The sequence below is a fragment of the Primulina huaijiensis genome, chromosome 3 (genome assembly GCF_012295235.1).
Source record: "Primulina huaijiensis isolate GDHJ02 chromosome 3, ASM1229523v2, whole genome shotgun sequence".
NCBI lineage: Eukaryota > Viridiplantae > Streptophyta > Magnoliopsida > Lamiales > Gesneriaceae > Primulina > Primulina huaijiensis.
Window position 1 is genome coordinate 335,226 of NC_133308.1, and position 23,909 is coordinate 359,134.

A 23,909-nucleotide genomic window follows, 5' to 3' on the forward strand; every position below is an offset into this window, starting at 1 on the left:
TTTGTATCTTTATTTGTGAGACGTGTCAATCCTATCGATCTTCACAATAAAAAGTAATACTCTTAACATAAAAATTAATAATTTTTCATGAATGACCCAAATAAGAGATCCGTCTCATAAAATACGACCCGTGAGACCGTCTCACACAAGTTTTTGCCTATTTGATCATCCGTTACAAAATAAATAATGCATTTGAAGCTTAATGTGTTTTAACTATATTTGGCTTTTGCCTATTACTGAATTTCCTTTTTGTTTTTAAATAAATAATTAAAGATTTCATAGACATAATTGCAAATCACAACATGATTTCAATGATATCAAAACTGGATCCTTAACTTCCCTATGCTACCGTGAAACTTGAACTAAGCACAAAGAGAACCGACGGAGCCAATAATTGATTAAGGGGTCAATTAACCAATAAATTTCATAAAATATATAAAAAATTATAATAATTCAATTTCATTTGTTTAAGCGGTTTCCGATGATGAGGAAATCGAAATTTGAATTGAGATTGGGCCAATGTATGTGGTAAAATTCATTTGGACTATGAGTAGAGTGAAAAGATTATGTTTGGGCCGAAGCAGGCCTGGGCTCTTGCATCCGTCACTGCACGTGATATATATATTTTTTGATCCAAAAAAAACAATGACGTATATATTAAATATTATGGGATTTGTTCTAAGAATACAATAATAATTTTTCAAAAGTTGTTGAATTGTTTTTTCGTATCCAAGAACGCAATAGAATTTTTTTTATAAATATTTTGTCATACAAAATTTGTTGAATGTTGTATGGATTATGAACATGCACTTGATGTTTTTTGAATTACTTTTGAGCGATTAACAATTTGGACTACAATTATTCCGAAATTAACGGAAATAACTTATTTTTTAATTCCCTGTGAACGATAACTTGAAACTCTTCATTGTGTTTCTCGAAATTCTCTTTAATCAAGTTTACGATCGGAATCTAACCCGATCTGATCCGAACCTGAAAACCTCAAACCCAAACCTGATTTTTTTCGGATTGAACTGTGTTGGATTGATGGATCGTATCTAATTTTGACATCTTTTAGTTTCCATAATTTTTGTTCCCCTAATGTTCTCTCTCCAATCCCTCGTGTTAGACAAATTACGTAGTACGTAACATATTTATGTTATTTTAATTTCAAATTAATTTAGATATATACAATGAAAACAACTTAGAGGTTGTATAAAGGCAAAGCTAACCCAAATACGTAAATTTCTACAGTCTCACGGATATAATAACGAAACGACTTGATCGATATTTAGAGTAAAAAATAATATTTTTAATATAAAAATAATATTTTGTTCATGAGTCGAGTAAAAAATCCATATCACAAAATTAATCCGTAAAACATTTTTATAAAAAGTGTGTGTAAACCGAAATTGGGTCTAGACTTGCCTATTAGTACATTAATATTTTATAATTCTATATACTGATTTTTTGTATTAACTATCATTTTACTGGAACAATATTTTTCATCAAATATTAAGTTTGAAACTTTATTTCATCATATCTTATTTTCACAAAATGGGGGTTTTTTAGAGTGATATATCGGGAAAAAAAAATTGGTATATTTTCGAGAAGTAGCGACAAACAGTTGGGTCTTAGAAAAAGAAGGCAAACACAATACTGAATCAAGAACCATTTATTCTCCATGGCCCAAAATAGGAAACAAGAAAGCAAGACGAAATTTAGTAAAAAACCATATTCTAAGGTCAAGAACAAGTCTCTGTCTTCTCCCTTCCTCTTCATATGTAACAACATAACAGAATTAACTACGACTAGTCAAATCTCCTATTATTAAGCATATATAAGATGACACAACTCAGATAACCATAACCCCAAATAAAAGAAAAACAAAAATGATGAAAAAGACAAAAAGATTCTGAAAAAGGAAGCACATTCTACTAACTAGATCAATTTATCAATCTATTATAAATTTCAACACAGTGAGGGCTGTAGCACAAGGTGTAACGATTGCGAGTGTCATAGGAAAGAATGGAGGAGGAGCATTGGGAAGCAATGGCTCGGCCTCTTCAACAGCATCGTCACCATTGGACTTGTCTACAAGTCAAATGGCTGTCTTGGAATTGGAAGAACCAACTTTTTTCAACAAGACACACTTAGATGAAAAGGAGTTGCTCCACGAGGCACCAACCACCTTGTTAGTAAATGGGGAGGGAGGCGATTATCCTCCTGTAAGAAGTTATGAGGACGTGAAAAATGTGATAAACATAGAATCCATCAAGCTATGGGCTATTGCAGCTCCTATTGCCTTCAATATTTTGTGCAATTATGGCATCAATTCTTTCACTAGTATCTTTGTGGGGCACATAGGGGATATAGAGCTATCTGCAGTCGCTATCTGTTTATCAGTCATTGCAAACTTATCCTTCGGATTCATGGTAAGCTTATTATCTTTCAAACTTTCAGTAATTCAAAGCAACAGTAGATCCAACAGAGGACAAGGGGGCGTGATTGTATCCTTGGAAAATAATTTATGAAAGTTTTTCTAGTATTTTAGCTTTTATCCCCTAATATCTATCCAGTCGTCCCACCTCACCTCCCTCGTCCCGGACTCATCTCCTCTATGGATTCCAGATCTATCTGAATCCAAAGAGATCAACACCAAAGCATTTCATATCGTATCTTCTTGGTTTAACAGCTTGGTATGGCTAGTGCACTCGAGACGTTATGTGGACAGGCGTTTGGAGCTGGAGAAACAGAAATGATGGGAATTTACATGCAAAGATCATGGATAATACTCACAACTGCTTGTTTCTGCCTTTCACCCCTTTACATCTATGCCACACCATTGCTAAAGCTACTAGGACAAAGACACGACATTGCCGAAATAGCAGGAAAATTTTCAATAAAAATCATTCCACAAATGTTTTCACTCGCCATTAACTTTCCTACACAGAAGTTCCTGCAAGCTCAAAGTAAGGTGGCGACTCTAGCATGGGTCGGTTTTGTGGCCTTTGTCTTGCACATAGGGTTGCTGCTTTTGTTTGTTAAAGTGTTTGAATGGGGATTGGCTGGTGCAGCAGCAGCCTATGATGTTTCAGCATGGGGTATTGCTATAGCTCAGGTTGTGTACATAGTTGGGTGGTGCCAAGATAGTTGGAATGGGTTGTCATGGCTCGCTTTTAAGGATATCTGGGGATTTGCAAAGCTTTCGGTTGCCTCAGCCATTATGATTTGCTTAGAAATATGGTATTTTATGAGTATAATAGTTCTCACTGGGCATCTAGAGGATCCTGTCCTGGCTGTCGGATCCCTTTCTATATGGTAATATCACGTATTCGCTCAAATTTTAATCAATGCTATTGCCTACCATACTTCCTGATCCCGTCTACCATTTGAACCAACAATACAAGATAATACTAGCATATGAGGACCTAAGATTTGTGGAACAGATAATGGGAGAGGGTGGGGGGTGGACCAACTCAATGAATTCATTAGGGTGAAACTTGAATTTTGGAAAAATTAAACATAAAAATTTGAATTATATTATTTTTATCATCGAAGAGCTAATTCTATCACATAATCATTTTCTTGTATTCAGCATGAACCTGAATGGATGGGAAGGTATGCTGTTCATTGGGATTAATGCAGCAATAAGGTAAAAATAGGGAAAAAAGGATAAATCCTTCTCACCCGAATCATTAGTGTCTTTCTGCTTCATTTCTTCCTATATTTCCTCCAGCGTTCGTGTGTCAAATGAGCTTGGATCAGGACATCCTCGAGCTGCCAAGTTCTCAGTCATTGTCACTGTTGCCGAATCTGTACTCATAGGTCTCCTGAGCATGGTGATAATAATGGCGACGAAAGACCATTTTGCCATCCTTTTTACAAGCAGCGAAAAAATGCAAAAGGCAGTCTCTGATTTAGCACACCTTTTAGCTATAACCCTGGTGCTGAATAGCATTCAGCCAGTGATTTCAGGTTCAACGCCAGTTATACTGTGATAATCATAATAATTGAGATATATGTTTGGAATATTTATTTACAGATTCTAAGATGATAGGAAAAATGTTGTTTCTGCAGGAGTTGCTGTAGGGGGAGGATGGCAAGGACTTGTGGCTTACATTAACATGTTTTGTTATTACATCATAGGACTCCCAATTGGATTTCTTCTGGGTTATAAAACTGATCTAGGAGTGAAGGTAATAAACGGATCTTCATTGTGGTCAGCAGGACTAATCACGCACATGAATTGAATAGTAACATAAGCATATCCACAGAAAGCAAACAAGTGAATAAAGTACAGAAAAAATCGTCTGCAGGTTAGTATTCTTGAGGTACAAAATTTACTGATCACGGATGGTTGATCGCAGGGAATTTGGATCGGTATGATATTTGGAACTTTTCTGCAAACTTTGATTCTTTTGGTTATCGTGTGGAACACGAATTGGGAAGATGAGGTAATATTCTGATGTTGATTCCTAGGATATGATTCAACAGAAAAATAAACATTTTCTGATGGACAAAGCATGGTCTAGTTTTAAATTTAAACCCTTTACAACATTTTTTTCACTTGAATTGCAGGTGGTGCAAGCTTCTGAAAGAATGCGTAGGTGGACATAACGAGGTCATGGTCAAGTAAAAATTCGTCGATGATAGAAAAAAAGAGACTATGATTCGATAGCTTACAGAAAATAACTCATTACTCATGCCCAGAAGTCTATCGATTGTGCAATTTTACCCTTTGGCATGGTCTAAATTCCCAAGATATTGTTCAAGATCAGTATTAATCTATAATCGGTTGTCTTTAATAGAGGTGGAGGATAAAATAAAATAAAAATACGACATATATGGAAAAGTATAAAGCAGAATATCAATGAGCTTAGCCAATTTACCCCTTTGAAAATGCCTGGAAATGTGACTTCAACATGGACTAGCAAATTAAAGAGAAACTACATTGACTGTGTAGAATCCTTGGATTCCATGGAGATTGAAAAAATGTCATGAAAACTGCCAGCATGCTCCTGCACTACCATGTTCCCAGATCCTCCCCCCACCCCTTGAAAGGACACGCCAGAAACTAAGGCTTGAAGCAGTTTTGGAGGCGGTGGGACAGTCACTTCCACCACTCCTTCCAACATTTTCACCACCATCCCCATTGTAGGCCTCGTAGACTCTTCATCTTGAATGCACCAAACAGCAACCAATCCAATTCTCTCTGCCTCTACTGTGTTATAAGAACCCCCGAGCCTCTCATCAATGACACTCGCCAGGTTTCCCTCAATTATTTGGCGTGCGGCCCATGGTGGAAAAAACCATTTCTCCAGTTCGCCCTCGACAACTCCACCACCTGAGAGTGGTCCTTCCACGTTGCGGCGGCCACCTATCAACTCAAACAACGTCATCCCATAGCTATATACATCGGCTTTTGTAGTAATTGCCACACCAGAGATCCACTCAGGAGCAACATACCCCCATGTGCCCCGCATTGTCACCAAGACTCTGCTGAAATCTCGGCCAATTAGCCTCGCCAACCCAAAATCAGAAACCTTGGCAGAAAAATCTTCATCCAATAAGATATTCTCGGGCTTTATATCGCAATGTATAATACAGCTTCGACACTCTTCATGTAAATAGGCGATGCCTCTTGCAGTCCCAAGAGCGATACGAAATCTAACGTCCCAACTCAGATTCTGACCATCCGGTTTTAGGTACATGCTAAGAGGACCATTTGGCATGCAATCATAAACCAGGAGACGATGAGAATCTTCAGAACAAAATCCTCTTAATCTGACCAGATTAACATGCTGAATATTTCCTATAGTACACACCTCTGCTCGAAACTCCTTCTCACCACCACCAGGTCTTTCAAGTCTCTTCACTGCCACAGGGGAAGAATCCAACAATACACCTCGAAAAACTGCCCCAAACCCTCCATGCCCGAGCTTCTCAGAAAATCCTTTAGTCGCAACATGGAGCTCTTTGTAAGAGAACACCCTCAGATTCGTGACCTGAAACACACCATCTTCTTCTGCTTTCCTTCTTTTAACCATTCGCTGACACACGAATAACAAGAATATAGTTCCTACACTCAGAATCACAGTAAGGATACAAAGCATCCCTATCAAGAAAGTCGTCTTCTTCTTGTAATTTTTGCGAGATCCAGTGCTTTGCGCTCTCAAATACAATTTATCCTGAATAGTACTGTCAGAAGTAAGATCACGCAGGTTCAAAAGAGAACCATATAATTTCTTGCACATATTATTCTTCGCGTTATGAAATAAACCAATGCAAGAACAATTTTCCAGACAGGCATTCTCGCACTCACTCTTGGTCCCACTCAATGATACCACTGATGTTCTTTCATAGCTCACCGGCCCAACTTCTTCGAACTCATCATTCTTACTACAACTCTCGTAGCCTTTGCGATGACAACCCTCGGAAAAATCTTCTTTTTCCCATGAAACCCTGTCCACGGGATTAAAACCGTCCAAACACCGACAAGGACTCAGCATATTAGCATTACAAAATCCTAAATTTCCACACAGCCCATATATTCTGCATTGATTCTCGGGCTGTGACCAAAACATGTTCCAGGTTTCACTCTGTTGGGACCATGTAAATTGCCTCAACTTCCCCAGATGGTCCAAGCGGAACCTTGTTAAGGGAGGCTTTACGCCGCTCTCTAATGGTACCTCAGTGTATCCAAAAGTTGCCATTGGAGAGAAAGGATTCAAAAATTCAAATCTATATATATAAGGAATTGTCATTTCAGGAACCCCAGAAAATGCATTTCCATTCCAATTCCCAGTAGACCAATATTCATACAAATTATCAATACTGTTACTGCCATAATAGAGAGCAATCTCACCATAATTTGGAGGATTTAACTGCAAGAAATATCTTCCTGGAGCTGGATCAACGGAACTCTTCCAAGAAGTAAGCCTTTGAAGCGCCGTCAAGTACATGCCTGGAATCCAAGTGTCGGTTGGAAAATCAAAGCTTTGCCACAGAGTTCTCCCATTTTTACTCAACAACACCAAATTACCTTCCTCTAGAAGCTTTAAATAACTTCCCTTTTCAGCATTGCTCGTCTCCCACACAACGTTTCCTGAATCCTGGTCCACCACAGCTAACTTCCCATTTTCAGTGATCTCTGCACTAGCCGACAGCAAATTTTTTATGGGTTTTTCCCGATTCGCTACCCAAACGTAGGTTCGAATGGGGATTGAAGCATACCAAATGCCTAAGTACCAGTTGAAGTCATCGTTCAGGGTGAAGAAACCCAACGTAAAAGTCTTGTTTTCACTCAAAATGGTGGAATTTCCACTCAGTTTGACCACAGATTTCTTCGAAGACTCCGACTTTATGCTCCCATCAAGGTAATTTCCAGTGGGTTCTTTCAAATCTCGAATTTTCTTCATAAAATGCGTAAAGTTTGTTTCTAAACTACAGGTGGGCTTCAATTGGGTGGAAAAACAGTAGCCGAAAATGAGAATTAAGTTGAGAGCTAAATACATTGCCATTCTTCCCCAAATATTGAAACAAAAATAGCATTGCAAGCTCACATTAGGCGAGAATGAAACTTCATATGTTCATCAAGTGGCAGAATATAATGGGAAATTTCGGATTCTACACACAAAAAGAAGTAAATTTACTCTGAACTCTGAAGGGCGAGTCTGTGACTGACTAATTTTTTGGACATCGGGAACTTTTAACTCACGGGCAAGAGCAAAATACTTCTTTATGTTGGAGTTGTGGATATTTCACTAAACCGGATTTCTTCTGAGGCTAGCTGGGAAAGAAGACACGATTTTGAGTAGACAGATTGAGAAGGTTGGGATGTTGTGGCAGCCGGATTATCTTGGAATTTGAGTTCAGACTTCAGAGTCTCTGTTCTTGACAGAAGAATAATAGCACATATTTCTAAAGAAATGAGGATTTTTTACTCTTTTGAAGTTGAATTTATTACGATCTGATTCATGGACAATAACACATATAGATTCGATAAAATTTATAGTTACAAAACTATGTTTGTATTATTATTTATTATCTATTAAAGTTTCATGTTAGAGAAAAACACTTGTCAGAAATCAGAATGTATATCAGTGACCAAATATATTCATAGAAAGAAAAACTGATATGAGTTGTTTTCGACTCTCATAGTTCATTGCTGTTTTATGTTAAGGATGAAATATTAAATAATTATATAATTTTGTTTCTCATTCAAATTCTACAAATAGTTAAAATTATAATATATTATGTTATTTATATTATAATTTTACCAATTTATCCCATAATTAAATACATTTATTGTTTTAAAATTTATTTTATTATATTAAAACATTAGTAAAATTGATTAGAAAATAGTGGTGAAATCATATTTAATTCAGTAGGTTTTGCCCCTTGGTTTATAATAAAATTGCCGTTCCTTTTTTTTGAAAAACAAATCTTAATCGTAGCCACACCATCTCAAAAATTATAGAAACAATTAATTACAAAATTTGTCCCATGATTATATTGAGAAGTACTCATTTTATGAAAAAGTTTACAAATCATATTTTTGGGGTCTGGTTCTAGTTTTTAAAAAATATTGGATCTGAATGCAATTTGAGTAACTGGACCTCGGATTTATTAAATTGGAAAGTTAATGTCTTTTCACATATAATGATTAATAGAACTCGCTCATAAATGAAAAAAGAAGAAAAAGTTTAAATACCAACGCAGCTATGATGCATAAGAAACAAGAGGGGTTTTCATGGACCCGACCCGCTTCCTAAGGAAATCCAGGCCCATTAAAAAGTTTTATTGAGCCCGGCCCATCTCCTTTTAAGTTCTTTATATATATATATATTGATATATATATATATTCCTAAATTTCTTAAATTATATTTTTTGATTAAAAGAAATAATTACTGAATTATCCAAATCAACTGGCCATATTTCCATGGGTTTGACCAATTTCTGATCTTCTCGGTGAGCACATATTTTCCCTTCTCACACTTCTACATTATTAATTATCCAAATCAACTCGCCATATTTCAAAGGGTTTAACCAATTTCTTCTTGGTGAGCATATATTTCCCTCTCTCTATATTATGTTCAATTTGGTGTGATTTGTTTGTATTTTTTGTTTGTTTTTAATGCAGTATGCTTCAAATGGTTGTCCTTCCTCCAACCATTTGATTTCTTGCCTCTGAAACAGGTGAATTCGATAGTTTGTTTTTAATGATTGATTATGTTTGTTAAACTATTTGTTTCTTTGATATGTCTTAAATATTTAAATCCAGTATGCAGTTTTTGTTTGGCAAAAACTTGTGGTATACAGTTAAACGGATTTTTATTTGGGTCATATATAAAAAAGTATTTATTTTTATGTTAAGTTTGAAGTCTCACGTATAAAAATTCGCGACGCCGTCTTGTTTTGGTTGGTTATTTTTATAGCTTTCTTCCCATCCCATCCGTTACATTTCTTTACCTTCTCGGTTCATTCTATATTAAATTACATATCTTTCATCATATTTCAGTATCCAGATTTACTGAATTATTCTCTTCCTTTGCTGTATTGAGTGAGAAATCTCCATTTTTATCTATTATTTTTTCCTTCATACATCAAGTACTTTAAATTGTTTTTTTATGCATTCCTTTTAAGCTTTTTTTAATAATTTTAAATTTTTAGTTTACTATTGTTTTTCATTTATGAAATTTGATATTCTTCAATTTGATTATAATTTGTTCTTGAACCGATTTACTACATTCCAATGTTTCAAAACTTAACAGAAAAATAGAGTTGAGATTCAATAACTCATATTTTGTTTGTTGTTTTTTACTGTTTAATTTTGAACAAAAAATAAAAATGCTGGTTTTTTTTTTCTCATTTTTTGTTAAATTTATTATTGTGTAGACCTTTCCAAAAACAAAGTGAGCTGCTGTTCTGCGTTTATTTATGGCCCACCTCCAGGCTCCATATCAATTTTGTGATTTGGTACTAAGATAGGAAAATAAATCAAGAGATATGGTAAATTATGGATATTGCTATCACCATGGTGTCACAAGTGAGTATTTTTGTTTCTATGTATCACTATGACTTTTGCCAAAAAAAAAGGGAAATCGACTATATGAGAAACATGTACTTTGAGTTTCCCATTTTGAAGATCTGTTGGATTTTTAATGTTTTGTTGCTGATTTTGTTGATCCATCAAGTGTTAATTGGAGTGATGTCTTGGTTCAAGATATGTTGAATTTTTTTTTTTTTTTGAGAATGTTGGATTTGTTATGTTGGTTGTCAATTTTGCTTGCACATTTCAGGCAGTGACAGTGTCCTAGTGGAATGGATGTGAAGGTGCTAAATGAATTTTATACATTTCCCACCATGGATTTTTATCCTCATATTCGACAAAAATACGTTTCTTATTTGTCATGTTTTTTTTTTTATTTTGTGTGTAATTATAGGTTTCCTCCTCGTGCTCAACCAAATTATTAATTTATGTGGCTAAAGAAAGGGGGAAAATCGAGTAAAGCTTATTTTACCGAGTCATGAAAGAGTACCTATAATTTTGAACAGTTGTTTACTTGGTATAAAAGTTGTATCGTGGTAAACTAGTTATCAAATTGAGCCGGATTATATCGGTTATGCTCCAGATTGATCACGAATTAACCTGATCTATTGATTATCATGATTTATGTATGTTGTGGTTACTATTTTACATACGCAACACATGTGCATCATTCGCTAGTATATATAAATCACACGCGCACACACACATATTTGATACAGAAATTATATCGGTACTGATTTCAGTAATTTGACAGGGATTAGACATTTTAATTTCCAATTTATCCACGCTATAACTGGAGATGTACTAGTTGTTGATCAAGTGTTCACATTTCCTCGCTGACGCCTAATATGTATACCCAAACATTCTTGTTTCTCAACCACATTTGCTACCACCCACCGATAATCCAGCAGAACAAATTGGTGTTTTCTCCCAACTTGAAATCTGGGTTGTGCAGTTCAGCCCCAAGAGTGTCTGAATCAGGAATTATTTCTAGAAATGGAGGTTGTTTGACTGTAATAAGGAGAGGAGCATCACAGATAAAACAAGAACTGAATCAAGAAGAGAAGTGCAGTGATGAGTGTTATATGAGGAGATGTGTGGGGGTTGCGAGAAAGGCAATTGGGTGTACAAGTCCTAACCCAATGGTTGGATGTGTAATTGTTAGAGATGGGAAGATTATCGGTGAAGGCTTCCACCCAAAAGCTGGCCAACCTCATGCCGAGGTGAATCGGTTCTAATCTTTTCTGAATGATTTTTACTTAAGTTTATTTATGACTATATATTGTTTTTTTAAATTGTTTTACGTGGTTCCATGGGTGATGTAAATGTGTGATTCTTTCTTGAAATAGTTAGTATTTGCTAGAAGCATTTTAATTTGGAGCGGTGTTTGTTGGTTTCTGGGAAGATTTCGGATAGATATGGACACTAGATTAGTTTAACTCTGTTTCATAAATATGCTACTCAGATCTCTTTTTTTTGTTTTTAATTTAGAGATACGAATAGCTATTGGGATGTGATCTCTTCAATTCTGGACGAGTGATGGAGACGTATGTTTTCTTTCATATGTAAGTTCAAAGATGAATATCACTCGGTTCAAAAATAGGAAGAACGTCTTATAATTTAACTGAAAAATGCCAGCCATTTTCAATGCAAATACTAAATTGTAGGACTTATTTAGTGACAAAGACGATGACAGATTCTGATCAATATTTTCATTAAGGGCACAGGTTTTTGCGCTCAGAGATGCTGGGGATTTGGCGGAAAATGGTATTGCATATGTGAGTTTGGAGCCATGTAACCATTATGGAAGAACTCCACCATGCACTGAAGCACTAATTAAAGCCAAAGTAAAAAAAGTGGTGGTTGGTATGGTGGATCCAAATCCGATCGTGGCTTCGGCAGGTGTTAAAAGACTACAAGAAGCCGGTATTGAAGTGATCGTAGGAGTCGAGGAAGAACTGTGCAAAAGACTTAATGAAGCTTACATTCATCAAATGCTGACTGGAAAACCCTTTGTTACTCTGAGGTACTTACTTTTTCTGGACTAAATTACTTCTTGATCTTATTAGGACGTAACTTTGGTTGACTTTTAATCGAACTTCTTTTAGTGGGTTCCATAATTGATTGCCGATTTTCCTCAATACCGATTCTTTTTTAACAGGTATTCCTTGTCACTTGGCGGAAATATGCTAGATCAGCTTGGTGAAAATGCTATGGAACGTGGTGAATATTACTCAAAATTGTTGCAAGAATATGATGCAGTCATACTCTCTTCTACGGCTCTAGCCAACAAGTCTGTGTTTCCGGTGTCTAGTGAACTGGGGGCAAATCAACCTCTTAAAATAGTGTTATCAAAATCCGCGAATCCCCTAATTCAGAATCCTGATCTCCCTACTGATGCTGCTTCAAAATTACCGATCATCACGGAGAAAGAGCTTAAAGAGCTGGAAAATGGCCAAGAAGAGGTTCACAGGAGACTTTCTGATAGAATGACTTTAGCTGAAATTCTTGAACATTGCAAGAGAAAAGGATTATGTAGCGTATTAGTTGATTTAATGGGAGACCATACTGATTTTGAGGATATACTGAAAGAGGGTTTTGATGAAGATTTGTTCCAGAAAGTGGTGGTGGAGATCTTGCCGATTTGGGGTGGAAATGTAGTAAAAGCATTAAATATTGCGAATATGAAAACAAGGGTCAAGAATTTGACATCAAGAATCTCCGGTGAAAGTGTTATAGTTGAGGGATATATTTGTTGAAATTGCATAGAGAAGTCAAAACTAAGATTATCCAAAACTTAATAGAGAAGCAAGTCGGGATGGTGTTAGCCATATTGGCCTTTGGAATTTTGAAAAATGATCGCTTATTATTCTACTATGCTTGATATTGAAAAGAAGCTATAGACTGTAGTAATAGGATTTTGATATCTATACAGACACCATGCTTTGGGTGCGGGGAAGAAAATCTTAATTCTTTGATTATAAAAAATAACTAAAGATGTGTTTAGACATTCAAGGGTCCATAGCTCAGTGGTAGAGCAATTGACTGCAGATCAATAGGTCACCGGTTCGAACCCGGTTGGGCCCTTATTTTTCATAGTCTGATATTTTTCTTCCATTTCCATAATTTTATCAACAGTTTCTACTTATAACACCATACAAGGAGCTTTCCATGCTCTGCCGGATATACAAAGTTCCACATTCCCATGCGTATTTTGTTGTATCACAAACTTGAATTGAATGGGAACAATTTAATAACACCACCAGTACAGAACTCGTATTATTCCAAGATCAAGTAAAATCATACATCAGAGTGCTTTTTCTTTTCTTCCAAGAAAGAAATCCAAAACATTAGAATCGCCTAATATCTCTGGGTGGCTTAAAATGGAGGGGATGAGATTCCGGTGTGGCATTTTCATCCTCTTTCCACATCTTGATAGTCTTATCTGCCTCACAACTGATAAGCCTCGAACCCGTTACGTCATATGTGAGAGCGTAGATCCCTGCTTCACTGTCCAGTGATCCTGACATAATGAAATCACCGTGTTAATGTCGCCTCTCTGAGAGGGAAGGACGAGGAAATAGCTAGATTTCATAGTTAAATACCAGGTTGCACGATTGTTTGAGCTTGCTGAAAATTGTGACCGCTGTTCCAGTCCCAGAACCACATGCTTCCGTTATCACCTTTGACAAAAGCAACCAGAAGAATGATGAGAAATATTATAATCATGGTGCGAGAAATATATCATTCCAAGAAAGAGAAAAGGCCCAAAGAGATGAAATAAAGTAACAGAACCAGGAGAGACATAAAATAGAACTCACCAGCTGTGACTAGTACACCTTCTTCGTTGACAGCAGCTGCGTTAATAATAGTTTTCTGTTGAGAGCTGTATGGTAGAATCATGGTGTCAGCATATCATACATTTCCTACAATCATATAGCGGATGTGGCAAAGTCGATAAAACTCACAGCATGTTGTGCATAAATTCTCCTTTCGGAAGTTTGAATTTTTTTATGTTCTCAGCTGATGCAGATACAAAACAATCCCTGCAAATGTGGCAATGGAATGGACTGAGCTAATAATAACAATGAATAAAGTACAATTCATAGTTCAAATATTTATTCCCTGCAATGCAAAAAGAAGAGACTTACTCCTTGGGATGTGGAGCCATTGCACGCACGGATTTTTTATGGTGCGTGAGAGTTAACATAGTTTTACCTGAAAGGCACAAACACTTGGACCTTCAACAAAGGGAGAAATAGAGATTTAATAATGAACCAAGAAGTGAATATTCATAACATGTTACCGTATCGAAGGTCCCAGAATTTTATTGTTGAATCATGAGAACCAGTGATTACTTGTGGATCCTGCAAATTCAAGTTAAACTAACGAGGTTCGATCACAAGATCAAAAAAATAATAAGAATAATACTAAAAACCCTTAGAAAAGTCACTTTGAACAGCACTTAATCCATGTAAAAATCATTATTCCTATTAGTAAATACGGGTAATTGTAAGTTTCAAAACGGGAAAAAGTGCCTACACAGAAGAAAGAGTTTGTGCATTCACAGTGTTTTTGAACTAAAGGAATACAATACCGATTGCTACGTTTGAATTTGCTAACTTTTTAGAAGTACACACATGTAGATTGATAAACATCTTTGGGTACAAGATAAAGTAGCATTATGCATCATTTTTGGCGATTCAATTTTCTATTGTCATATATTCAAGAACACAAAAATAGTAAAAAGTAAAAACCAATATACTGAGCAAGACACAGTTATCTTTAAAATGAACCAGCGCAGACATAAACATTTTTTTCCCTTTTAAATAAATTACCGACACTCTGCTTCCTGAAAGTTGATTGATACAAATTCAAAAGACTAATCAGATCCATCCCGGTATCACCACATCATGTTTTCAAGCAAGCAGAAAAAACCTTTGCTTGAGAATTGCTTTTCACCCAAAAAAAAAAAATGAGTTCAATAAATCAAGCACAACTCAGAAAATTAAGTAGAATTTTCCCAAGATCCATGAATGAAAAAAAATCAATCCACAAACAACCAAAAATCAACTCCTCCGTTCAGGCCGAAAGCTAGAGAGAGAGAGAGAGAGAGAGAGTTCATAACACAAATAAGCACTCACCGTAGGTCTCGTGAAAACTGAGCAAACGGAATTCTCGTGTCCAGAGAGCGCATGAATTTGCATTTTGCTGCGAATATCCCACACCTATAATCATCATAAAACAAAAATAGTCTGAAGCTAAAATACGCATGCGGACAGGTGGTATATATACAACTAAATCCATACCCGACACACTGAATCTCGGCCTCCAGTAAGCAAAATGTCAATTGTTGGATGGAGAGCCAAGCAATAAACACCGCTCAGATGACCATGATAAGACCGAATGACCTGAAGACAATGTTAAAAGTGTTACTGCATGCGCAGATAGAACTACCAAACCTAAAATAGATATGGTAATATGTCACCCGCCTTGTTCTGCTCTAGATCCCAACATTTAACTAATTTGTCATCACCAGCTGAGAACATGTAAGTGTGCTTGCTACTAACAGCAAGGCCTGCAAGAAAAATTGGTTAATTTATGCACATACTGTAATCTAATTTAAAAAATATGAGCTCTGACAGACCTAGAAAATAAACTACCTCGCACTTGATCAATGTGACCGGTAAGTGTAAGTTTCAGCCTCCCACTTGCTAAATCCCATATCTAGATGCAACAAAAAATGAAACTTCCTATGACACAAAAAGAAGGATGCACAATAAAGCAGAAATATCAAATGTTAGTGATTCTAAAGCCACCAAACAAATTATACTAGCTTAAATTATAATATTGCATGTCCAAGATCATATTCTAGCAAAAGATACCCAGTCTCAACATTGGAAATGTTAGTCATTATCAAGGTTCAACGAACATTTGGTTGTTCAAAATAATATATGAATGAACTTCGGTTTCTGTTAAATACAGTAGCAACTTTCATCTGAAAGTGATCCATGAGAAACATGATGAAACTTAAAATTCTCAAAACTAAAATCATGTCCGGTATTTTGCACATAAAATATGTCGTCCAGAGTCAAATGTCAACAGATACAAGGCAATAAACTGTCACTAACAACAATTCGATTTGAATTCTCCACTTAGTTTAGGACCAAGAATAGCATCTATCACGTAAAAAAAAGCATCTAGCAAGTTTCCCACAAATCATCATTCGTAGCCAGGGAGAACTTGGTCAAAGAAAATCATCCCAGAGAAATCGACTGCATTCGTCTCATCTAACTTAGTACATGCATGTCAATTAAACTAAATGATATCATATGCAGCGCATTTAGAGCTGCTGCAATTTCAACACTGTTGATTTTTAGTGGATATTTAGAAATTTAAAGTTCCACATCAGACAAGAGTTGCATAAATCATTCACAAGTGAAATCTTGCCATTCCCCCCTCCAATTTCCTCCTTTTCAGAAAATGGGTGAGTTGCTTCCAAGAAAACAAGAATTTCAATATCTAACCTTGATTGTTCGATCAGCCGATCCAGTACAAAACCAAGTATTGCTCGGGTCAACCGCGACGGACCGCACCCATCCCAAATGGCCACTGATAACCTATGCAGTCAGAGTTTGGAAGGTTAAGGCAAAGAGGAAAGGAACATAGGAGGGACTAAATAAGATATAATAATAAAATATTCAAAGCTGAAACATTATCATCTTTTCAAGTTCTGGAACAACTTTGTTATTAGCTCAGAGAATCTTCTCACCCTGTAATTCTTCCAGGGAGCCCGCCATATAGGGCGAGGCCATCTACTTGGAATTCTTTCCATAATGGCTGATGTTGAAAGATTCCTGCCAGGCACACAAGCAAGCAATGCTTCATTGTCAGACAGGCTCTCAACAGCTACCGTTATCCTTACCATCAATAACCCCAATACTTGAAATAATAAAGATAGAGAGGTTTTGAAAAAAAATATTCTGAGCATAAGTAATATGTGTTGAATGTCAAGTTTAAACAACGGCTAGCCGCTAGAGAGCTAATCCTCCATTTTTGTAAAGTGTAGGAAAAGGATAACAAATAACTCTCGATGAAACTTGGTGAAGAATCCATTCACTAAGAACATCATGTTTTTCTTTGATTAGGGATTTCAGTTGGCGAAAAACATTTTAAGAAAAACTATTTGCATGCACGGAGAGTAAACACTGTTGCACCAAGTAGACATCAACGAATAAAAAAAATACAGTGCAAGATTCCTCCGCCTTAAAACACATTTATAGTCAGGTGAGAATGCATACTGTATACTTCCAGAAAGAAACCAATAAAGAATAAAGAGACCTTTCAGATGAACCATGAGAGGGGGAAAAGGTTAACAAATAACTCTCGATGAAAAGGTTAACAAATAACTCTCGATGAAACTTGGTGAAGAATCCATTCACTAAGAACATCATGTTTTTCTTTGATTAGGGATTTCAGTTGGCGAAAAAACATTTTAAGAAAAACTATTTGCATGCACGGAGAGGAAACACTGTTGCACCAAGTAGACATCAACGAATAAAAAAAATACAGTGCAAGATTCCTCCGCCTTAAAACACATTTATAGTCAGGTGAAAATGCATACTGTATACTTCCAGAAAGAAACCAATAAAGAATAAAGAGACCTTTCAGATGAACCATGAGAGGGGGCAATTGCTGCACTCCTACCTTGAAGATCAACTTCAGTTCTGACAACAAAATTTATCTTTGTAAAAAATAATGTGGCATACAAACATGCATATTCATGTGAACGTAAGATCTAAATTGTCCCGTATTCCGGAGATGCAGCCAGCATGAATTAATTGTGACATTTCACATCTATTGCCACTACCTCCCTCAAAAATTATCTAACATATCCGGATGACAATTAAGATAACTAGTCTAATGTGACACACAATCTTTCAACAGAAAACAAGGGAAAATAAACTGATACAGACTGGCCCCTGGATTCCGCAGCTGAAATAATCACCAAATCAGTCTGGGACCCTCCCTGCTGGATATCATTTGATCTTTCAGGACCTGCACGAAGAACACATGTTCATTGTTAACCAAGAAGAGACAAATTCTTAGTGACTATCTGGTTTGTTTATCTTTCTAAAATAGACACCAAGGATGATTATTGCTTTGTCAAGTGCCACCAGTGAATGTAATTTGGCGCTAATATATTTATTTGTGTGATTGACTGGGAATTTTTATGAAACAATACCGCTGATGGAAATTTGGAAACCCAAAAAGGATATACCAGGAAGTGCTAGGGCATTGGAAGGAGCAGGAACTTTCTGTAGTTCAGTTTTCGCTGCTGCCAGATCACAAGGATGTACAGATGCCACACCTTTCAGCCCTCCATACTCGGTGTTTAACTAAAATCAATGAAAAACTTCTTAATCATTCAAAACAAAGGATATAATAACACAGGCTTACAAGTAATCATCATGAAATAAACATTCCACATGTCATACAAACTGTTACGTCCCACATCAGCTGTCCAAATACCGTGGATTGTCTTATAACTTAACTAAAAATGATTTTTTGGGATTAAGCCTTTCTTATTGAACTTCCGGCCAAATATTGTTGAGAATCTAGCATCGTAAAGGGTGACCCAGGAAAGAAGTAATATGACCCGCGTTTACATTATAGGACCGATTAAAATGCATGCACCTAATACTAGCAGGAGAGGTGAAAACCGTTCAAAATGGGTCGCCCCTCGCAGTAACATATTTTTACTTAAAACCCTCAACTTTTTCGTTTTCCAATACTTGTTAATTCAAATTTTTTCACAGTTTACTGGATGTGTTTTACATAGTCTAAATTCCATTTTCCCAGAAAGTAACAAGCACTAACCTTGTGGTTAACTCGAATCTTCTTGCTGCAAACCAGACAAGTAACGGGATTAAAAAGATCATATAAGCATCAATAATCTCCAAGTAAGCCTATATTTAAATCACGATAGAATCAAAGAAAGATTCTTTGATGAGCTCTTAGAAAACCTTTCTGGATCCGGTGGAGAAAATTGTCCATGAAGAGGAGAGAATAGGTCAAGCGCTCGCTTCAAAGACTTGAAGCCCAGCTTCTTAAGCGATTGTGGCTCCACGGGAAGTTCGGCTTCCATAGTTGCCCCCGGCATTCGATATGTGACTCTGCGAAAATACTTTAAGAAGCAAGGAAGGCCTGGAGAAGTAAATACACTGCACAAGAGCGAGAACGTAGCTCCGCCGAGAAAAGGGTGGAGGCGGTGGCTGACTGGCGTCGTGGGCCGATGCGGTATGTAAATATCCGATTCGATATAAACGACTCGTAGCGTCCAATTGCTTCTAAATGGGCCGGGAAATGACATTGACTAATTGAGCCCATAATTGGCGACTCAAGGATTTATTTTTATTTTCATTATTTATTTTATTTAGATATTTTGAATTTGTAAATTGAAACCACTTGGCAAGTTGACAAGGTAAATCACAAGAAGACTTTTTTTAGGGATATAATCCGCCAACCTAAATCCAGGGTTTGCAATTTGAATCATCAAACGAGACACGCCTCAAATTGAATTGGGGAGAAAATGTCGAAAAAGAACGATCTGGCTCGAAGAAAAAGGCTGCACGATTACGAACTAAGAAGTGAGTAGTGCTGCAGTTTTGTTTCCTCTCCCCCTCCATTTTCAATGAATGATATAATGTTATTGAGTATGAATATAAGTGTGCAATTAATTATTTCGATACTATTATTTTGAACTTTCTCGTGACGGATTGGTGTTGGTGGAGGAAACAGAAGAAAAAGAAGAGAAGGAGAAGAGGGAGAAGAAGCTTCAAGCCAAGAAAAACAAGATGAAGGTAAATTGCTCTTTCTTTAATTATTTATTTTTTCGATTATTGTCTGATTTCTGCTCCATGTATATTGAGTGAATTACTGTACTCGACGTATGACTGTTTTGCTTCGCCAATCCGTTGGAAATTTTGAATCAACGGACTGTGAAATGTTTCAAAATTTCAGCGCCTTTTAAAAAAAATTGCAACTTTTGCACCTCAACTCAATCTGCACCTGGTTTTGTGCTGATTGGGATTGTGATTTCATTGTTTTGGGATGACATGTGATGAAAAAAAACTTGATTTGTGCCATGATTAGGTGGATGGTGTCAGCAGTAAGAAGAAGAAAGTTGGGAGTGGATTTCAAGTTGGCAAGAAAAAGTTGAAAATGAAATTGACGCCGTTGGCAAAAGCTAAAGCTGCCCAAGCAATGGAGGTCGACAACTGAGGTTATTATGTAAGAAATCAGCTGAATGGGAAATGAAATTTCATTTTACTTCCATTGAGTTAGTGGTGGTTGTTGCTTGAAGAGTGTGTTCTTCATTTTGACTTTCATATTATGAAAATTTAATTTAGATTAACTATCAATGTGGGCATTTTTTGGGCGGAAGTTAAGGTTTCTTTGGAAGAACTTTTCTTTACTTTCGTCAGGTATGAAAATTACATATACTTTCTGTTTTATTTGGAGATAAATCATTGTTCTGTTGGGAGAAATTTAACCTCTGAGTGGAGAAAGAGTGTCTCAAAATTAGGTGGCTGTCGGCCATAAAGACCATGTGCATGATGCAGCTCTCCATTCCATTGTTTCTTAAAATACTGAACTTCGATCATCAAATATAAGAGAATGTGACGTAGAAAATCCAAATACACATCCATCATCCTGTTTAACCTAAAATTAGTTGGCAATCATCAATTCAATAATGCTAAAGAAACACGTTAATACACATCTAAGCTAATCGGTTCTTTTATGATGAAATACTATAATTCCTAAAGCTCTCGACACTCAATAACAGAGTAAATTCATTGATCAATATAGCTGTGGTCATAAACGAGGACAGCCAATCAATTTAGAGTGAGATTTCAACAGATGATACATTAAGGTTAAAAGAGTAGCATCCCAGCATATACAACTTAAGGTACACAGGTCTTGGATCACGTTCTTGAATTGCCTATCGAGAGGCATTTACAGGTAGCCAACCAAGTTGCAAGATATTTGAAAGTTCTCAGACAGAGGAATGCTATTCAAGAAAAATTAATCCCAAGAAGTTAAAACGATGTGCCAATGCACTTTGGATTGGAACAGTTGAAGAGAGCAAATTCATAATATGGCATTTCACGGAGTTAGGGAGAAACATGGAGCAGAAAGCAATCAGTTGTTGCTCCAAGTAGCGATGCAGTAGAATATGTGCAGTTATCATGGAGTACGTGGGAACTTTGTTAAAGAGACACGTAAAGGACCTAACTTTTCCACACTTGTAACCTGTGAAGCTTTATATCAGTGGTAAATCTGCAAGAAGCATTTGCACAATCAAGTTCCAATGAATGGTTCAGCATGAGATAGACTCTGGAGCTATCACATTATTCTATGTCCAAATAGAGGAGCAGGAAGCGGATATCCTTGTAAATTCCTTAGGAAAAAAATTACTCAGGCTATATATTGATGTGTCCAGTTAGTAATCAAATAATGAGATAATATAATTACATTGTTTTCATATTTCTCACAACATTTTTTTCACTTATGACACGCATGATTAAAATTTTAGTTTTAGTATTAGATGGCGGAGGTGCTATCTGTTCTTGTAGACAGATATAATATAATTACATTGTTTTCATATTTTTCTCCATCTTTACAGAAATGATTTCTTCGGGGGGTGGAGTTTATTTTTGGTGACATAAAATCAAGCTTAATTCAGGCTATTAAAACTGCAGACAAGCTCACTCAAAACAGGAATTTGTGATTTTTTTAGTACATATGGCATATGATTAATACATTATTCTCTGCATTCTTTCTAAGCAACTTTTCAAAATCATGGAGTGAAAAGTGGTGAACTGCTCTAGCTAGACATCAGATCAAGTGATAACACATTCCAGTCATCTTTCGGCACACCTAGGCCTCTCAAACGGCCTTTGAAGCTTCAACTGTATTATTACCACAACGGATGGTATTTGCTGTCACATGTTGATGTCAAATCTCCCCGTCTAAAAACTGTAGAGGATTAGAACCGCCTTAGTGCATTTGGATACATGAGGTGAGCATTTATACGTGTTGTAAAGCTTCCCCTCTTCACAGCAATCATCGCATACCCCAGGAGGGAGCTTTTTCCCTCTATCTAGCCAGAGTGGATTGAAGAATAAGAAATGTAAGTACTAACACAACTTCTTCATGTTTGATGCTTGTTTTGGATGTTCAGAACACATGGACTCAGAATCTGCCTATTGCGAAAAGGAAAATGCCAAAACTATGTTAAAAACAATAAGAGCTATTATAGTTTGTTCACCTTGAAACATTCCGTCTTCGGAGCTTATGATGCAACACAAAACATTTATCAATAGGACTATCTTGGGAGCTTATGATGCTATAAAGGGTCTTTATCCGAAGGACTGCAACGGCAAGGAATTTTTTTTTTATCATCTAATTACAAATTCTGTCTACTCAAAAACAATATGGTACTTAATAAAAAAATTACTTTTAATTCCTATTCCAGACTTGTGGTTTGTACATAGAAGACCGAGAAATTGACGTGAGCTACCTGTTCCATCATTTAAATTTATTCATGTCAAATGTGACTTCATGAAGGCTGTGACTCAATTTCTCTGAATTTCTTATGACGCCCTAGTTATACCATTTCCCCCCTATGATTTTCACCACTTAACATGTGGATAGTACCGCAATCTTATTGTTTGGATATATGAATTTCTGTTATCATTATGTTGCAAATTATCGTGTCCCACACTTGTATTTCGTTTGCATTGTTTCTTCTTTTGTTTTTTTATTTATTACAAAAGTAAAATAATCTTGATGTACTTCAGTAACTTAGTTTACTCATAAGTTATGGACAAGGAACGTGGTGTTTGAAATCAATCATCTGTCTCTTTTACTAATTTCTAGAAAGCCTGTTTTGTATAAGGACAACCATAGTAGTATTTTCCTTGTAAGAAATATGATGTACATAAGTTTGGTTTTCAAGGATTCGTTGCTAATATACAAGCTTTAATTTACACGCACAACATGTCTACAACACCACAAAACGTAATTCGTGTCACTAGTTATCAGACCAAGTAATGTCCAAATAGCCCCAATTGTCTTCTGGCACCCCTAAGGCTTCCCACACAGCTTTTGATGCATCAACTATGTTATTAGTACATGGAGGCTGATAATCATGATCTCCATCACATCCCATTGTAGAATCACACTCGTCAACAACCATAGCTGTAACGGTTCTTCCATTGGCACTTACTTTTATATTGTTCAGGCATCTGCTTCCTCCATTGTACCATCCCGTCGATAGCGCAACAACTGGCGTGTCATCAGAATGGTATTTGTGAGACCCCGAGACTAAACACTGATAAAATAGTTTTGATGGCATTTTTGTAAATAAGTTGAAAAATATTCAATTTATTTCGATGGCATTTTCGTAAATAAGTTGAAAAATAATGAATTAATTTTAAAGACAAAATGGTAATTAGTGTCATATCTTTTCCATATGAAGTTCAAATGATTTGAGATTTGGATATATCGTAGAAAACTCAAAGATATAGAAGTTTCATGTTTTGAGTTTTGAAAAATTTGATCGTTTGACTGGTCCAAAGGGATGCACCGACTTTAAAATGTTAAATAGTATATATTATATTATATTATATTATTTTATTAATATAATATAATATAATATTTAAAAATAAAAAAAATTAAAAAAAAAGATAAAATTGAAAGTTACGTAACTTTTTTCAGAAAGTTGAAGAAAGTTACAGAGAGAAAAAAAAAAAGAGAATTAAGGATTTTTGATTTTCTTTTCGATCGTGCG

At 36.1% G+C, this 23,909-nt stretch overlaps 5 protein-coding genes and 1 non-coding gene across 12 annotated transcripts; 4 read left to right on the plus strand and 2 right to left on the minus strand.

Moving 5' to 3' along the window:
• Positions 1-2,102: 2,102 nt before the first annotated feature.
• On the plus strand, positions 2,103-4,816 carry LOC140972738 (protein DETOXIFICATION 34-like). 2 transcript variants are annotated; one of them, XM_073435125.1, is made up of 8 exons: positions 2,103-2,432; positions 2,693-2,969; positions 3,075-3,318; positions 3,596-3,652; positions 3,737-3,975; positions 4,078-4,196; positions 4,368-4,454; positions 4,579-4,816. In XM_073435125.1, the coding sequence occupies exons 1-8, from the start codon at positions 2,103-2,105 to the stop codon at positions 4,615-4,617; spliced, it is 1,392 nt and encodes a 463-aa protein (XP_073291226.1). In that variant the 3' UTR covers positions 4,618-4,816. The 2 variants fall into 2 exon arrangements, with proteins under 2 accessions (XP_073291226.1, XP_073291225.1); XM_073435124.1 differs by having other exon boundaries at positions 2,693-3,318.
• LOC140972737 (G-type lectin S-receptor-like serine/threonine-protein kinase SD2-2) lies at positions 3,809-7,953 on the minus strand. 2 transcript variants are annotated; one of them, XR_012174528.1, is made up of 2 exons: positions 4,890-7,953; positions 3,809-3,947 (listed from the first exon to the last, which is right to left on the minus strand). XR_012174528.1 is itself a non-coding variant. In XM_073435123.1 (1 exon), exon 1 carries the CDS (start codon positions 7,518-7,520, stop codon positions 4,947-4,949), a length of 2,574 nt encoding a protein of 857 aa, XP_073291224.1. In that variant the 5' UTR covers positions 7,521-7,953; the 3' UTR covers positions 4,873-4,946. The 2 variants fall into 2 exon arrangements, 1 of the variants encoding a protein (XP_073291224.1); XM_073435123.1 differs by lacking the exon at positions 3,809-3,947 and having other exon boundaries at positions 4,873-7,953.
• A 916-nt stretch (positions 7,954-8,869) lies between these two features.
• Positions 8,870-13,066, plus strand: LOC140972740 (riboflavin biosynthesis protein PYRD, chloroplastic-like). 5 transcript variants are annotated; one of them, XM_073435130.1, is made up of 6 exons: positions 8,887-8,970; positions 9,143-9,198; positions 9,898-10,048; positions 10,806-11,274; positions 11,779-12,077; positions 12,213-13,066. In XM_073435130.1, exons 4-6 carry the CDS (start codon positions 10,900-10,902, stop codon positions 12,808-12,810), a joined length of 1,272 nt encoding a protein of 423 aa, XP_073291231.1. In that variant the 5' UTR covers positions 8,887-8,970; positions 9,143-9,198; positions 9,898-10,048; positions 10,806-10,899; the 3' UTR covers positions 12,811-13,066. The 5 variants fall into 5 exon arrangements, with proteins under 5 accessions (XP_073291228.1, XP_073291231.1, XP_073291229.1 ...); XM_073435128.1 differs by lacking the exon at positions 9,898-10,048 and adding an exon at positions 10,302-10,335 and having other exon boundaries at positions 8,889-8,970; XM_073435127.1 differs by lacking the exon at positions 9,898-10,048 and having other exon boundaries at positions 8,870-8,970.
• TRNAC-GCA (transfer RNA cysteine (anticodon GCA)) lies at positions 13,067-13,138 on the plus strand. Its single transcript has one exon. It is a non-coding gene; the product is annotated as a tRNA-Cys (tRNA).
• Positions 13,139-13,317: 179 nt separating this feature from the next.
• Positions 13,318-19,382, minus strand: LOC140972739 (protein pleiotropic regulatory locus 1-like). The gene is made up of 17 exons (XM_073435126.1): positions 19,078-19,382; positions 18,932-18,956; positions 18,333-18,450; positions 18,028-18,109; positions 17,716-17,778; positions 16,824-16,908; positions 16,579-16,671; positions 15,715-15,778; positions 15,544-15,629; positions 15,361-15,462; positions 15,196-15,279; positions 14,358-14,418; positions 14,203-14,269; positions 14,020-14,097; positions 13,873-13,937; positions 13,657-13,734; positions 13,318-13,574 (listed from the first exon to the last, which is right to left on the minus strand). The coding sequence occupies exons 1-17, from the start codon at positions 19,212-19,214 to the stop codon at positions 13,402-13,404; spliced, it is 1,461 nt and encodes a 486-aa protein (XP_073291227.1). The 5' UTR covers positions 19,215-19,382; the 3' UTR covers positions 13,318-13,401.
• A 120-nt stretch (positions 19,383-19,502) lies between these two features.
• Positions 19,503-20,568, plus strand: LOC140972742 (uncharacterized). The gene is made up of 3 exons (XM_073435132.1): positions 19,503-19,701; positions 19,853-19,914; positions 20,207-20,568. Exons 1-3 carry the CDS (start codon positions 19,644-19,646, stop codon positions 20,333-20,335), a joined length of 249 nt encoding a protein of 82 aa, XP_073291233.1. The 5' UTR covers positions 19,503-19,643; the 3' UTR covers positions 20,336-20,568.
• Positions 20,569-23,909: the final 3,341 nt, after the last annotated feature.

Excerpts from the sequence above, each read along its gene's own strand:
- LOC140972740 (XM_073435127.1), top strand. The coding sequence starts at position 10,900 with ATGTATACCCAAACATTCTTGTTTCTCAACCACATTTGCTACCACCCA. Across the intron at positions 11,275-11,778 it reads CTGGCCAACCTCATGCCGAG|GTTTTTGCGCTCAGAGATGC; the intron begins GTGAATCGGTTC and ends TTAAGGGCACAG. Across the intron at positions 12,078-12,212 it reads AAACCCTTTGTTACTCTGAG|GTATTCCTTGTCACTTGGCG; the intron begins GTACTTACTTTT and ends CTTTTTTAACAG.
- LOC140972739 (XM_073435126.1), bottom strand. The coding sequence starts at position 19,214 with ATGCCGGGGGCAACTATGGAAGCCGAACTTCCCGTGGAGCCACAATCG. Across the intron at positions 15,779-16,578 it reads CGGCTGATCGAACAATCAAG|ATATGGGATTTAGCAAGTGG; the intron begins GTTAGATATTGA and ends TGTTGCATCTAG. Across the intron at positions 13,938-14,019 it reads GAATTTATGCACAACATGCT|CTCTCAACAGAAAACTATTA; the intron begins GTGAGTTTTATC and ends TCTACCATACAG.
- LOC140972737 (XM_073435123.1), bottom strand. The coding sequence starts at position 7,520 with ATGGCAATGTATTTAGCTCTCAACTTAATTCTCATTTTCGGCTACTGT.
- LOC140972742 (XM_073435132.1), top strand. The coding sequence starts at position 19,644 with ATGTCGAAAAAGAACGATCTGGCTCGAAGAAAAAGGCTGCACGATTAC. Across the intron at positions 19,702-19,852 it reads GCACGATTACGAACTAAGAA|AAGAAAAAGAAGAGAAGGAG; the intron begins GTGAGTAGTGCT and ends TGGAGGAAACAG. Across the intron at positions 19,915-20,206 it reads CCAAGAAAAACAAGATGAAG|GTGGATGGTGTCAGCAGTAA; the intron begins GTAAATTGCTCT and ends TGCCATGATTAG.
- LOC140972738 (XM_073435124.1), top strand. The coding sequence starts at position 2,103 with ATGGCTGTCTTGGAATTGGAAGAACCAACTTTTTTCAACAAGACACAC. Across the intron at positions 3,319-3,595 it reads GTCGGATCCCTTTCTATATG|CATGAACCTGAATGGATGGG; the intron begins GTAATATCACGT and ends TCTTGTATTCAG. Across the intron at positions 4,455-4,578 it reads ACACGAATTGGGAAGATGAG|GTGGTGCAAGCTTCTGAAAG; the intron begins GTAATATTCTGA and ends CTTGAATTGCAG.